The 15,536-nt window shown below is 46.5% G+C and overlaps 1 protein-coding gene across 1 annotated transcript in view; it reads left to right on the top strand.

The window, feature by feature from the left end:
- The window catches only part of Itpr1 (inositol 1,4,5-trisphosphate receptor type 1), a 323,135-nt gene that overhangs the window by 173,238 nt on the left and 134,361 nt on the right, over nt 1-15,536 (top strand). Inside the window, exons 31-36 of the mRNA XM_032905993.1 lie at nt 3,000-3,125; nt 5,156-5,356; nt 7,174-7,425; nt 9,346-9,471; nt 10,483-10,611; nt 15,103-15,223. Of these exons, the coding sequence (XP_032761884.1) occupies nt 3,000-3,125; nt 5,156-5,356; nt 7,174-7,425; nt 9,346-9,471; nt 10,483-10,611; nt 15,103-15,223 (955 nt within the window). The remainder of the gene's footprint in view (nt 1-2,999; nt 3,126-5,155; nt 5,357-7,173; nt 7,426-9,345; nt 9,472-10,482; nt 10,612-15,102; nt 15,224-15,536) is intronic.

Raw genomic sequence — 15,536 nt, 5'->3', positions numbered from 1 at the left:
CTCGTTCCTCCGTCACACCCAACCCTTCCTAGATGGGGACCACTAGATCTACACCAGAGGTTATGTATTAGCTGGTATTATCCACCTTTGTCTGAAACAAGACAGAAACAAAGTAATCTCTACAAGTCATTGGAGGCGAGTGGAACTTGCTCTAGTCCTTGGCAGTGTCCTGTCATCTGAGTATATATTTAGACCACGTCCCCCAGCACCTTCGTGGTGGTGGTGGTGGTGGTGGTGGTGGTAGTCGTGGTGGTGGTTGCTGTTGTAGTTTTGGTTGTTTTGATTGTATTTTAGACGGGTACTGTCTTGATTTCTGTTGCTGTGATAAACCATGAACAAAGGCATGTTGGGGAAGAAAGAAGAAAGGGTTTGTTTCCTCTTACAACTCTCAGGTCACAGCCTATCACTGAAAAAAGTCAAGGGAAGAACGCAGTGCAAGAACAGATACACGACTATGAAGGAGTGCTGCTTGCTGGCTTGTTTCCCATGGCTTGCCCAGCTTGGTTTTTAGTAGGACTCAGACCCTCCTGCACGCGGACAGCACTGCCCAGAGGGGGCTGTGCTCTCCCACAGTAATCACCCATCAAGAAAATGCCCCACAGACTTACCCATGAGCCAGTTGAAAAGCCAGTCAGCTCAGGCAGAAGCCTACCTATTCAGCATCTATGGAGACAGACAGACTCTTGAGGAGACATTCAAACCTTGCCATAGTAGCGAGGCTTTGTGGTTTACCCACGTGACATACTGGGAAACAGAAGCCTAGGGAAGTTTGGTGTGACTCTGGAGTGCTTCGTGCTCCATAACAATCCCAAAGGCTGACCCATTGGTGGAGCAGCTCCTGGAGGAAGCCCACTGCTGAGGGATTGGAGGCTCACAGCACTTTGCCGCAGTCCTTCTGGTGTGTATCTCCTGTGTCCTGTGGACATGGTGATGAGACAGGGATGCCTGAGTGAGGACCCTGTGGCCGGGAAGACTCAGGGTGGCACAGCTGTGTATGTGGCTAACTCAGCCTCCCCACGGAGTCTGGGTCTGCTGCTTTGCATTCTAGATAGAGCCACACATAGAAGCTGCCTTGTCCACCATGGAGAAGTTATGACCTTTCCCCAGCCCCCAGGAAAGCACAGGCTGAATCCTTCTGGGAAATCAGACCTGTAGGTAACTTGGAGTTATCGCAGGTGTGCATGCCGTCCACAGTTTTCCAGTATGTGGTATGAGGAGATGGCCTTGAAGGCCATAGCTTGGTCCTTGCTTTTAATGATAGCCATTCACAGAGCCGTGTTAAAGTATAGACAACCAGCTTGATCTGGAGTTGGTGCCTCTAAGGCAGAACTCTGTCTCTGTCTCCCACCCACCCCATCTCTGTGTGTGTGTGTGTGTGTGTGTGTGTGTGTGTGTGTGTGTGTGTGTGTGCACTCACTCACTGTGAGATAGCTGTGAGATAGGCACAAACATCCCAGTTTGTGAGAACAATAGAGATTCTCACCAGGTGACATCTTGTAACACAATGTCTTCCAAGCCTGCCCGCCTTGTGAAAGTGCCCTTCAAACCCCAGCTCTTCCCCACCCTGAGCTCAGCAGATTCCTTTTTGAGTAGAAGACATGGAAGCATGCGGAACTGTTACCACTCAGCCAGCACTGTCTGTCTGTCCTGAGTCCCCTGATTTCTTATATCTAGAACTTTTGCCCACAAATTAGATGTAGGCGTAGTACCTACTCCCTCCTACAAAGACCTATTCTTCTTCACTTGTTTTGTTTGATTACCATTGCTGCTTGCTCACAACCCTTGCATTACTAGTTCCTGATAGGTTTGTCCTGCCTTCTCCCAGGGTTATTTTTTATGACAGAGTTGACAAGTTATAAATATGGGCCAGTTCCAACCCACTGCCTGCTTGTGCCCAGCATGTCAGCTCCGAATAGCTGCTGAGTTTCCAGAGAGCTGCATAAGTCCCTGCAGTGTTTGGGGTTTAGCCTCTTGACTCACCAAGCCTAAAAAAAAACGTTTTGCCTTGCTCCTCAAATTGGATGATCTCGTTCAAACCAGAGCTGAGAGCTAACTCGCCCTGAGCAGTGGCTGCCGAAGCATGCCAGGAAGTGCCAGGTCACACGGCTAGGTCATCGTGTCCATGTGAGCTCAGAATAAAGTAGACAAAGGCCTCCATCCCTTGCTGCCAGTCTCCTGCTAGGAGGGGAGGTGATGGATGCGAGATGCTTGCTTCAGGAGTCGCATGAAGTAGGATGCGAATGGTGGCTTCCACTCTGGAGGGTCTCATTCTCCTTTTACTGCCTTAAATGTTTGCGATTGAGAACTGGGCAGAATACAGTAGGCTTTACATTTCATAACAGTTTCAAACATAGTTCTTCACTAGCACTAAAACTTTTAATATGAAATCCCAGTCTTAACTGTAGAAGTGTCACATGACCAACAATGCGGGCTGCCCAGGGCAGTCCCATTTTGTAGAAGGAAAAGCTAAATCTTGGTTTACAGATAGGACTGGGGTTACAGAGAAGGCAGTAGAGTGGGTGTAGGTGTCTTGATTTATAATCTGCTGATGTTTCCTCTCTTCTCCGGCACACGGTGCTAGAAGTTACCATGTTTCACAATAGCTGTAGAACTGACGTGACCAGATGGGCGGGATGTGTACCAGCAGGGGTGAAGTGGCCTCTGCTCCACTGTCACGACCCGTTCTCGAAAGCAGGAATTTGGAAATTCCAGCCTAGGACAGACAGCAGAATCCTTCTGTTAACTTTAACTCTGTGAAGTCCAAATTTTCCTATGCAGAATCTTTGTGTTAATGCTAGTGGCCAGCGGGAAAGAACTCAGTTTCATTCACAAGGCACGAGTGTGTTTCTTTCTGACTAATTCTCAGGGGGGTCTGGCAGTCACCTTACTCTACCATCAGTACCGTGGGTGCACACCTTTGGATCTTACTGTGGAAGAGGGTCTGAGCATGGAGCAGAAGCTTCACAGTGAATGCCTTTCCTGTCTCTGCTCTCACACAGGCCGAAGATACCAAGATGCAGGAGATCATGAGGCTGGCTCACGAATTTCTGCAGAACTTCTGCGCAGGCAACCAGCAGAACCAAGCTTTGCTACATAAACACATAAACCTGTTTCTCAACCCAGGGGTGAGTGGGGAAGCCGCTGGCAGACTTCTGCATTGGGAGGACTGTGGGGACCAGTTGCCCTTGGACGTTGTGTATTCTGGCACTTGTTAGAATGCAGCGTTCATTCCAATGGAGACTTTTCTGACCAGCTGTCAGGACATAAACACTCCATATTGTGATGTCATGGGTACAAAGGAGGGAATTTGGGAGGGCAAAAGAGGTACATTTCCCAAAACCATCCATCATGGTGTCACAATTACCAATACAAGAGTCATATGCCTCAGTATGGCTAAGTATGTAATATGGCCACATTAAACATTTCTATATTACATGCTTGCGAAGTACATATAGATAGATTCAGTAAATATAACACATTTTGTTTGATATGTCTTCATATCACACATATCTTACATTCTGTACTTTTATTACATTTAACACATCACTGGTGCCTTTGTAAATCAGAAATAAGTGGTTTTTTCCACTGTCTTCAATGGCTTAATGGCATTTCTTTTTTTTTTTTTTCTTTTTTTTTTCGGAGCTGGGGACCGAACCCAGGGCCTTGCGCTTGCTAGGCAAGAGCTCTACCACTGAGCTAAATCCCCAACCCTCAATGGCATTTCTTAAAATGGCTGCAAGTTAATAAGATGTTTACTTTCTTATTTGTGAATAAGTAGCCACCTCCTTTTGCTTTTCTAAATGACACTGCAAAAAATGTCTTTGTCCTTGCAAATACACAAACTCAGTAGAACCTATTACTAAACTTTCGGACCCACTGCCTGCCAAATAATGACATGGAGACATTATTTATAAAAGCTTAGGCACTATGGCTGGGCAGACTCTCAGCTCAGACAAATTAATGACTGTGAATATCCTAGTCCATCCACAGGGCCTGTTATCTCTCACGTTCTTGTCTTGTCCCTCATCCTCTGGGTCATGCTGGCAAATGCCCCCTTGCCTGATTTTAAACCCAAGTTTCTCTGTCTGCCTGAAAGTCCTTAGCTGTTGGCTAGCAGCTCTTTATTAAGTCTATCAGAGAGTAAGGAAGGTGTACATTTATAAAATACCAAGGCAGGTGGTGAACCATAAGAGTAACAATACCAAATTCCAGCCGGTACTCAGCCCTCTGCCAGGATAGTACAATACAGAGCATCTCTAGATAAAATGTACAAAATAAAGTTCCTAGACCATTGCCATGGGACGTCTGCTGGACTCTGGCAGGTAACATAGCTGTGTGCGAAGGATACTAAGTATACAGGAAAACATCCATTAACTGATCCCTGTTAAATCAGCTTCTGTGCCCAAGATGCCATTATTAAGAGCAGCCAAGAGCTAATTAATATGCAGAGTGAGAGAAGAAGACATTTGCATTTCTTATGTTCAGCAAAGAGTTGATACTCAGCATCCTTATAACAATTTTTTAAGAAGTCAGGGAAATGAAAAATACCCTTTCTATTTTAAAAAATAAAAAGAAGAAAGAGAAGTGGGGGGGGCAAAGCTTGATGAACACAGGTAGTTGGTGAGACAAGGTCTTCACAACGTGATGACTTATCAGACAAACATAAATCGATATGCAAGGTTTGGCTAAAATAGAAAAGACTGCGTTGACAGGGATATAGAATAGCTGTATTCGGCAGGAGAGATGGCTCAGTGGCTAGGAACATACATTGCTCTTGCAAAAGACTAGGGTTCAGTTCCTAGCACCCAGATGGTGGCTCACAACTACTCAGAACTCCAGTTCCAGAGGACCTGACACCGTCTTCTGACTGCCACATCCACCAGGTACGCACAGGGTGTATGTATATGCACACAGACAAAACATTTATACACATAAATCCAGAACAGCTGTAAAGTGTATACTGTAAAATACACAGAACACCTTTTCAAAAGCTGTTGGTCAGTCTCTCGAAAACAAGGAGTCTGCTCTAATGGGATAGTCTAAAGCAAGAAGGAGACGCACGCTCGGATGTAGGAGTGGTTCTGGGGTTCAGTAGCCCGGTCTATCTCATTAGCCTGCCCTCTCTCTGACCATGCCCTGCTCTTGTCTCGTGCAGATCCTGGAGGCAGTGACCATGCAGCACATCTTCATGAACAACTTCCAGCTGTGCAGTGAGATCAATGAGAGAGTGGTCCAGCATTTCGTTCACTGCATAGAGACCCACGGTCGAAATGTCCAGTATATCAAGTTTCTCCAGACGATTGTCAAGGCCGAAGGGAAATTCATTAAAAAGTGCCAAGACATGGTCATGGCTGAGGTGATAACCACGTATTTGCATCTCCCTCCATCTGGTGCTCTGTAGAAACTTACGTTAGTCTTCCCTGTGTGATCCAGCACCCTGTTGAGGAGCGATATGGAAGGAAAGGTTGTACTTGTACACGTTCGTAGTTTCCTGTCAGTGGCTTAGGCGATGGTCTTATCTGATTCTTTCTAGCAGTAAATCTGTTACTTGTAAGGCAATATAGGTTGGACTCTTCAGACAGAAAAGGAAAAAATGATAGACCAACATCTATGTGGAGATTAAATGTGAGTGGGACCAGTAAGCCATAGCAACTTCCCCTTTAGGAGTTAGGACTTTTGATTTAACTACTCACCCAATTCCTTAGCTTGAGTAGTTTTGACTTAAGCGTCTGGTCTGCAGGGTGGAGGCAAAAGTTGGACTTGGGTCTTTCAGAGGTTGGCTCTGTGCAATGACTGTTCTTTGAATAGGAAGACCCACCGTACAAACACAATGGTGGCTTCCATGGAACTCGAGTAAGCTCCCTCTGTGCTTGGATTTACTGTGCCGTCCACACCTGTGGCTCCAGGGGCAGTCGTGTTGGCTTCTCCTCGGGTACAAGTGCTTGCTGTGTCGTTTACTGGCTGGCCTGCATTGACGCTCATGTCTTGACATCTCAGGGCTTGTGAGCATTTCTGTTACCTGAGTGTTTTCACTGAGTGCGTGGATTAGATGAGGTATTGACAACAGGAGTAATAATTAACATCTCCTTGAAGCCTGCAGCAGTCTGCACGTTGTTCTGAGAAATTCATAATTGAGTGTTTATTATACCCAACAACACTGTTGAGTCAGAGGTCAGGCTTTGTCCCCATTTTTACTTAGAAACAGAGGTAGGAAAAGGTTAGGTAACACAGCAAAGTATTTGTCTTGGTATCTAGACCCTTGGGTTGGGATTCATGAAAATTAATTGTTCATAAGCAAACAGACCTCTGTAGGGTATACTCAATGACCAGCATGCATAAACACACAAGGTCCTAGGCTCAATCACTAGTAGCCTCCCCACCCCAAAATCCTTCAACTCCCGAGTTGAGGATATGTTAGCAGTGAGTAAACAGTATTGACTGCATTTATTTTGACTTCTGTGCCAGCACTTTTAAAAACATTTATACTTCATATGCTAAAATTGTGCTAAATGTATATTAAAATAAATTTATTAGAGGCCACATCCAAGGAGACAAATTATGCCTTTTCTTTTGCTCTGTTCTGTTTTCTTCTGTCTCATGGCAGAGCCCAGACTGGTCTGAAACTCAGTGAACAGTCAAGGCTGGCATTGAACTCATCACCTTCCTGCCCCAGCCCGCAGGGTGCTGGCATCAAAGGCATGCACCACCACACCCAGCTGAAATGACTTGACTTTTCGATGAGGGCTGGAAGGAAAGCATCTTAAATGTGGCTAACTTATGGCCTGAATAAGACTTAAGACACTGGATGTAAGACTTGCATCACGATGCCTTCTAAAATATACCAAGATATGCAAATATTTAAGCTAGCAAAACAGCAGCCTGATAGCTCAGGCTAGCAGTCCCCGTGTCCTTTTAATGGTCTGATGTGCAGACTGGCCTTCCCCTAGTAGATCTGTTAGGGTCACCATGGTTACTTCTGTATCCTTGGATTGCACGAAGCTTTTAAGAAAATTTGGTTGGTCAGTCCAGAAACAAGTGGGATCTGGATGAGTTCAGTGATAAAGATACAACCTGTGTGGAGGAGTAAGGCTCCCTTCCTCTACATGTAGAGTTTTGTAAGGGTGCCCCACTCCTGCAGGCTTGTAACACAGTGAACACTTTTTCTCTGTGTAGCTTGTCAATTCTGGAGAGGACGTCCTCGTGTTCTACAATGACAGAGCCTCTTTCCAGACTCTGATCCAGATGATGCGGTCCGAGCGTGACCGGATGGATGAGAACAGCCCTCTCATGTACCACATCCATCTGGTGGAGCTCTTGGCTGTGTGCACAGAGGGCAAGAATGTGTACACAGAGATCAAGTGCAACTCCCTGCTCCCGCTCGATGACATCGTTCGTGTGGTCACTCATGAAGACTGCATCCCCGAGGTGAGTAGCCTGTGGGGCTGAGTGGAGACATGGGCTGTCCTGCTGAGCCCTTGGATTTTGGGCCTTTCAGCTCGTGTTACAGAAAGATTTGGCACCACTGGGACAGTGTCTTCCTGGAGGTTGATTTTCTGTGAAAAGATCACGAGGCAAGCGAGTGTCTGCTTCCTCACGAAGGGTGGGATAAAGGCCTCAGGATTGGGGAACAAATTTAGGTCAGCGAGGATGTGCCCTGGATGACCTGCCCAGAAGTGAGGCTGACAATGGGCTGAGATGCCCTCACCTGGAATTTTCACTCTTTCAAGCAAGAACTCATAGTACAGAAATAGTGAGTGACCATTGTACAAAACTGGGGAACTTCAGGTAACTGTAAGAAATAAAAATGACCTGAAATTTCACTTCCCTCAGAGAGGACATGCAAACCCAGGTGTGGTAGCATATGTCAATTATCCCAGCACTCAGAAGGCAGGAGTGCTATGAATTTGAGGCTAGCCTGGGCTACATAGTAAGTACAGAGATACACAGTAAAACTCTATCCCCAGCAGACAAACAAAGAAATATATCTCTTCAACCATTTTTTCTCATTTCTCACTGTATAGCAACTATGTCTTCCTGTGTCCCACTCTCGTGTTCCTGCCCCCCGCCCCCCGTCTCAGCATGGTCCCTTTAAACTTCCCTGGTGCCTGCAGTTACTCCAGGCTATGGACTCACATCTAAAGAGTTGGCCCTTACAAAGAAGAAACACATAGCGTTCTTCTTTCAGAGTCTGTTATCTCACTCATTATAATGTTTTTTAGTTCCCTCCATGGAAATTTCATGATTTCATTTTTCTTGACAGTTGACTAGAATTCCAGTGTGTGTGTGTGTGTGTGTGTGTGTGTGTGTGTGTGTGTGTGTGTGTGTGTGATGTTTTCATTATCCATCCAACAATTTAAAGGCATTTAAGTTGTTTCCGTGTCCTAGTACTGGACTCTAGGGGACACATCTCTACCGTCCTCTCAGTAATGTCTAATTCATTCTAGAAGACTTCCTGTCCTTGCCCTCCCTCCTCCCTCTGGAGCTCCCATTGCAGCCCAACCACGTCAGCACTTGGTATTTCCAGGTCTCTTTTGTTTCAGTTGGCTCAGTGTGCCCATCTCCTAGTGCCCAGTTCATTTTCTACTTACATACCTTACAATTCTCCCATTTACACTGGACAGACAGATGGAGCCACAGACTACAGTCACCATCATCATCTGTGCACCCCAAAAGCAACCCCAGACTAGCCCTGTTTCCTTCCTGTTCCCTGGGGCTAGATAATCATGGATTTTTCTCTGCCTCGTATGCTCATTCAGTCCAAACTAAGTCACACATGCGTGCCTTGTTCTAGCTGGATGATTGCACTGAGCGCAGTTTCTCACAGACCGTGTAAGCTTCGTATGCACTGGTAATACATTGTCGCCAAGAAATACTTCCGTGTCCAGATACCGCGTTCTGTTTCTCCAGCCATCCCTGGTGCGGTTGCGTGCTCTTTCCACTGGTTCCCGTATAAAGGGCTGCCGTGGACACTTACATGTTTCGTGTGGACATAGGTCATGCCTTCCCTGCTTCACTCCTTGCAAGCATCTCCCAACTGGGACCACGTAACAGAGGCGCCTCCTTGGGAACAGAAAGGGCGCAGTCAAACTTGAGCCTCACATTTGGTCAGAATCTTTTCACCAAACCTTACCTTGGGACCAGAAAATTAGTCTCTGCCTAGAGCTTTATGCTTTGGGGTTTTGAGTTTGGGGTTTTGGGGTTTTTCGTGGATTTGGATAATCAAAAGGTCACAGAAACAAGAACCAGCAGAGGTTGTCGAGTAAGGCAGTCTCATGGTGAGGAGGGGGGAGCTCATGGGCTCCTCAGGTAAGCTGGGCTTTCACCAGAGCTGCTTTCTCCCTTCAGGTTAAGATCGCTTACATCAACTTCCTGAATCACTGCTACGTGGACACTGAGGTGGAGATGAAGGAGATTTACACAAGCAATCACATGTGGAAGTTGTTTGAGAATTTCCTCGTGGACATCTGCAGGGTGAGGCGTGTGTGTGTGTGTGTGTGTGTGTGTGTGTGTGTGTGTGTGTGTGTGTGCATGCGCATGTCTGTTTTCATGGACATGTGAGCATGATAGGTCTGTGTGTCATCCCTGAAATTCTGTAAAAACCAGAACAGTTCTGAATTTGAGGGTTTGTTCATAAAACTTCTTTCTTTTTGATTGTTACTCTTTTTCTTTTTAATAATTTCTTATTTTATCTTGTAATATAGTGATTTTTTATAACTCAAAATGTAGAATATTAAATTCGTTTAAAATTTTATTCTCCAACCTTGGTTAGGGTTCCTCTTATTCTAAGCAGAAAGCTTAAGTAGTGGACAAGTACAATAGGTACAATCCAAGGCATCTTCTCATTCCCAAACCCGCGTGGTCACCTATTACACGCTGTGGCCTCCTGTTCCACACCGGAATTGTGTGGTCGGCTGTCACAAACCATAGCCTCCTGTTCCACACCGGAATTGTGTGGTCGGCTGTCACAAACCATAGCCTCCTGTTCCACACCGGAATTGTGTGGTCGGCTGTCACAAACCATAGCCTCCTGTTCCACACTGTGTAACTCAGTGAGATTTTAGTTGAATTAAAGCGCAGAGGGCCTCATGGTGCATCTAACCTTTCCCATTGTGTGGATGACGGAGTAGACAGGTAACATATGTGGGGCTAGTTTGCCTTTAAGGGAAGCTGGGTTCTCTACTTCCAGTCCCACTCGCTACTCCTCAAGGTTGCTACTCCTCAAGGTTTCAGACTTGTTGAGTAGCGGCAGGAAGTTGGATAAATGGACACGCCCATTCCTTACCAGTTTTATTCTTCTGTATGTCATGGTACTCAAGCTGAGTTTTCTTCTTTTTCCACAATGCAGACTTTGTTTGTTTGTTATAATTAACTTCTATAGATCTTTGCCTTTGTCCTGTGATTGGTGATCAGTGGGGATGTCACTTCTTGATCATCTTGGTGTTGGATTGCATGTCAAGTTTCCGGCCTCCGTCTGTTTTCCAGGCCTGTAACAACACAAGTGACAGGAAGCATGCAGACTCGGTTCTGGAGAAGTACGTCACTGAAATCGTGATGAGCATTGTCACCACCTTCTTCAGCTCTCCCTTCTCAGACCAGAGTACCACTCTGCAGGTGAGAGCGGCCCCCTGCGGCAGAGTTTTCCTGTGGGCATCTGCAGTCTACATCCAGGCATGTGCAGTGAGCTGTAAACGAACCACTGCGAAGTCAGAATGAAAGGTGGCTCTGTCAGGGGCCCCTGGAAGCCGAAGTGAAGTTTCCTTTAGTTTCTATAGGGAGTGGTTCTTGGACCTTCCCAATCCTCACATACCAAAACCCACGGATGCTCATAGTTGCATAGAAGCTACCCAGATGCTCCCACAGACTTTAAATCATCTCTAAAAGACTTACAGTGAGCCATGCCATGTAGCTGCTGTGTGAATAGTGGGTCTACCATATTGTTCAGGGGCTAAGCCAAGGAACTCTGTGTATGAACTCAACACAGACCTGATCAGTGTTCAGATATTTTCAGTCCTTGATAAACCTGCACATGGAGAACCAAGGATACAAGAGAATGATGATCCGTACTTGAGAAGTAGAGCCTGTTAGCAGCCAGGCCAGTCTGTTTGTACTTTTACACCAAGTGCCAGTCAGGGAATCACAATGGTTCGTGAGGCCAGACACGCTTTTCTTGTAGTATAAGGTGACATTTGCTGTGGTGATGCCCCTGGAGAGAGTGAAACAGTGTTGAAAACCATAAACTGTGGGCCTCGGGCCTGCTGACGGCTCAGCATGTGGAGGCCCTTGCTCAGGGGCCTGTATCTACAGGGTAGCAAGAGACAGTCAACTCCTAAGGATGCCGCTGACTTCCGTGCCTGTGCTGTCAAACATACATACCTGCAGACTGACAGACAGACTGGCTGACTGACTGACAACAACTATGGATTGTCCTCTGAATTCCGTGTCTGTGCTGTTGAACATACATACCTACAGACAGACAGACAGACAGACAGACACACACACACACACACACACACACACACACAGATCTTTAAATGGGGTTTATATTATGGCTTCTTACCTTGACTGCTATTGTTTCCTTCTGTGGACTAAATTTATCCAACTGATAAGCAAGAATTGCCAGAGAAATAAATCTTCAAATGACGAATATTCCAAATCTCTCCTAATGTGTAGGTTATCCATAATATCTGGAAATCAAAGTCTAATTCTGCATACGTGGCCGATGGATTTCTGAACCATCCATTGCTCATGAACGTTCATGGTTTCCTCTTGTGAGGGGTGTCTTCTCCTTAGCTACGTCTCAGTTCCCTGCCCTCCCTCCTCATATGTCAGGGTTGAAAACAATGAAGTTGGTTTTAGATGCCCCGCACCTGAGCTGCCAGGGAAATGTCTAAAAATCAGCTTGGAAATGTGGATTCCAGGGAGGAAGAGGAGAATTTTGGAAGCTTTAGAGCAAGGCAGATTGGATTCAAATCTCCATCCTGTCCTACCTGAGCTCTGTTAACATAGAGGTCCCTGAACTTCCTGTTCCTCCCCTCCCCTCTACTCCCCTCCCCTCCCCTCCCTTCTCTTTTTCTTCTTTCTATTTTGAAATAGGGTCTAATATAGCCCCTGGTGGCTTCAGACTCACTCTGTCACCAAGGCTGGGTTCCCCATCCTCCTGCGCTGACCTCCCAATGGCACCACCACACCTGGCTCAGAACTACTTATCTTGTATGTGCAGCAAGGATATAATATCAACTTGGTATGCTCTTGTGAGAAAGAGTTACGATGTTTATTTGAAACATTCAGTGCAGTGCCTAGCACACGGCAGGTGGTTCATATGCAGAAGCCCTACTAGGCCCTACTCGTCTGTAGACATTGCCGGTATTGAAGACTAGCACCTAGCTACCAGTTTTTTTGAGTAAGCACTTGAGGTCTGAGATACAGCAGGGCAGAAATGGCTAAAGATTAAAAATAGACTAAGGTCTTGGCCATGGCAGTGGCTAAGGATCCTGGAGGGAACATGAGTGAGTCAAGAGAGGTGAGAGAGGCCAGAGGAAGACAGTCAGGGTGGCTCATAACCATGCCGGACTGCGGGACTGTTTCACATTACAATGTGGCGCCTGCTTCAGCTCTATTCTGGTAAGGGGAAATAGGCTTGTCTATAGGGTGTATGTTTCTCTATGTATGGGGTACGTAGCTACAAAATGAACTGAACTGTAGGCATGGGGAGAAAGGTGGGCAGGGGGAGGAAGGGAAGGAAAGAAGGAGAAAGGGATGAAGAAGAGTTACTGTCCCACTGCCCCTTCCACAGTGCCTTACCCGGGATAGGTTCCACTCCTTTCCACGAGTGCCCCCTTGTGGACACATCATGCAATTACATGTATCCCTGTATTGCTCTTGATTACCCAATCAAACAATTTACCAACCATAGAACTAGCCCTGTCATTTTGGCCAAAAAGTCAAGTGAGCTGATGTCTTCATGTTGCCTGTAACATTGGTCAGTTAGTAGGTATCTACTGGTGACTCATTTGATTTTTGTGCCCAGATATCAGACAGGAGGAAGCAGATAGGTCACAATCACCAGTCCGGGTGACTTGACTAATGGAGGAGCATTTCTTGTGAGTTAGACTGTAGGGGCCTCATCTCAAATCAGCACTTACAGTGATGCCCCTCATCTCCACAGGTTCATACCAAGGCTAAATGAGATACTCACAAAGTTCTTAGTATAGAGCCTGGCCAGGGGCAAGAGCTCAGGGCCAATGGCTCTTTTGATTGGGCTCCTTTATAAGCTCAGGAGCTAAGGAACAGCCAGACATAGGAACTGATTCTAGGTTTCCTGGCCAATTCCTCTGCCCCCTGTATCCCTGGTGTCTATGAGTTACGTGGTTTACTGCTGGATGGTTGGAGTGCAGAGCGGGATGTATGTCAGGAGTCTCCAGTCCCAGCTGAACTGAGTGGGGGCAACAGGCTGTGTCGGTGCCCTGCTGGCCTCTCTTCGCATTTTAGATAATTTTGTCCCTCCCTAGCCTTTGTCTTTCATTGTAAGGTAACCTCTGCATCACATGATTATCCAGACCCAGATGAAGTCATGCAGGACACGTCTGGCTTGCAGTATGCACCCAACCAAGGGAAGACATGTGAGCCACATTTACAAAGGAAACAGGGTCTTCTGTTCATCCATTTCATTTTCTGAAACCGAACCCCCGCCCCCTCCAGCACTTTTCGTTGGTTTCTCTCACCACAGAGATCCCTTTAGAACTCTGTCCACCTCTTTCCTCAGCTCCACTGGACTTCAGTGAAGCCGGATGAGTTATCTGTCATCAACAGATGACCACGCTGCAGCTCGCCATACGCCTCTGTCTGGCAGGTCCAAAAAGAAAAATGTCATTTGGGTAGAGATGAGAAATCCGCATTTTAAAAAGCATTCAGAAAGTCAGTATCCGATTCAGGCGGCGTGTGCCTGCTGTTACTTTAAAGGGAGTGCAGACGTAGACCTTCTCATGAGGCCTAAGAGAGGCCTTCTCACGGAAGGCAGTTGACTTGTGCCAGTGCTCTGGTTAAATGAATATTTACAGTCACCGCCCATTACAACTGGGATGTCTTCGTGCCATCGAAAACACCGTTATCAATAAGGACGGAGGTCACATTCCTGCTGACATCGCTTAGCATTCCATTTTCATGGATTAAAAATATAGTTTCTAGGGCCAGCGAGATGGCTCACTGGGTAAAGACACTTGCCATCATGCCTAATGTGCCTGTGTTTGACCTCTAGAACCCACATGCTAGAAGGACAGAACCGACTCCCCATGGCACGCATCAATGCATACAATTGGATAATAAGTAAATTAAGCAAAGTACTGAGCATGCAGATCTAGCCGAGGCTGCTGGTTGCTGTGGTAATGCAGCTGTTGGGTTGCTGCAGCAGGGGAATTAGGAGTTCACTGCTCTTCCCTACTCTATTCCTGGGACACGGTGCTTCCAGGAGAATTTGGGCACAGTGACTGCGATCCACCTTACATGCTGGGTGACACTCACGCCAAGGTGAAGTCACTGAACTCAGTAGTTCATCTAGTTCACAGCTGGGTGGCAATACTGCTTTGGGGAGTTTGATTCCACTACTGAGTCTGGTGATCGGAATCCATTAGATAATATCAATACAAAATAAATAACATGGCGCTCATGATAATGATTTTTTTTATTGCTGTAAATTGCTCCTGAGTTTCTCTCACCACTGTTCATCAGCTTTCTGTCCATATAGTGAAAAACTCAGACTAATTAAGTTACAGACAAAAAAGATTGATTTTTGCCCCAAAGCTTTGAGGTGAGGCAGCATACCAGGGCAAGAGTGTCTGATGGGGCAGACATGTTCAACCAACCATAAAAAGGAAGCAACAATAGCAAAGAGGAGGCCAAGGCCCCACACCTCTTTCCCATGGTACCAGTCTGAAGACCGGGCCTTTAATACATGACTCTTTAGGGGATGGTCAACATCTACACCAAAGCAGACTTATTCTGGAATCCAGCCCCTGACCCTTCTGGGATCCTCCCACTGAGATGTCCGTCTGCTTCTGCGCAGTGCTCCACACAGTCTTCCTCACCTCGTCTCTCTCTCCCTCACAGACTCGCCAGCCTGTCTTTGTGCAGCTCCTGCAAGGCGTGTTCCGAGTTTACCACTGCAACTGGTTGATGCCGAGCCAGAAAGCCTCGGTGGAGAGCTGTATCCGCGTGCTCTCTGACGTAGGTAAGGCACCAGATCAGCCTGGATGTGAGGGGATGGAAATGAGCCGCCGGCTGCTTACAGAGCCTCAGCTCGTGTAAGGAAGGAGGCTGCAAATCCAGACCCAGAGCTGAGTTTTTGACTCCTCAGCTTCTGTCTCTGCCGAGCCAGCACAGTAAGAAACAGTAAGTCCTTGGAAAATAAGATTCCACAGTTAAGCGTCAGACAGTTCTCGGCAAGTGACAATCCAGCAAGATATTCAAGGCCCTGGGAAGTCCCTCGTTCACAGCAGTTTGTTTGCTCCAGCAGATGCACATCGCTACACGGAAGTTTTCTT

The sequence above is a fragment of the Rattus rattus genome, chromosome 6 (genome assembly GCF_011064425.1).
Source record: "Rattus rattus isolate New Zealand chromosome 6, Rrattus_CSIRO_v1, whole genome shotgun sequence".
In the NCBI taxonomy this organism is placed as follows: domain Eukaryota; kingdom Metazoa; phylum Chordata; class Mammalia; order Rodentia; family Muridae; genus Rattus; species Rattus rattus.
The sequence above is the reverse complement of the archived record's forward strand: the minus strand, read 5'-3'. Positions and strand labels throughout refer to the sequence as shown.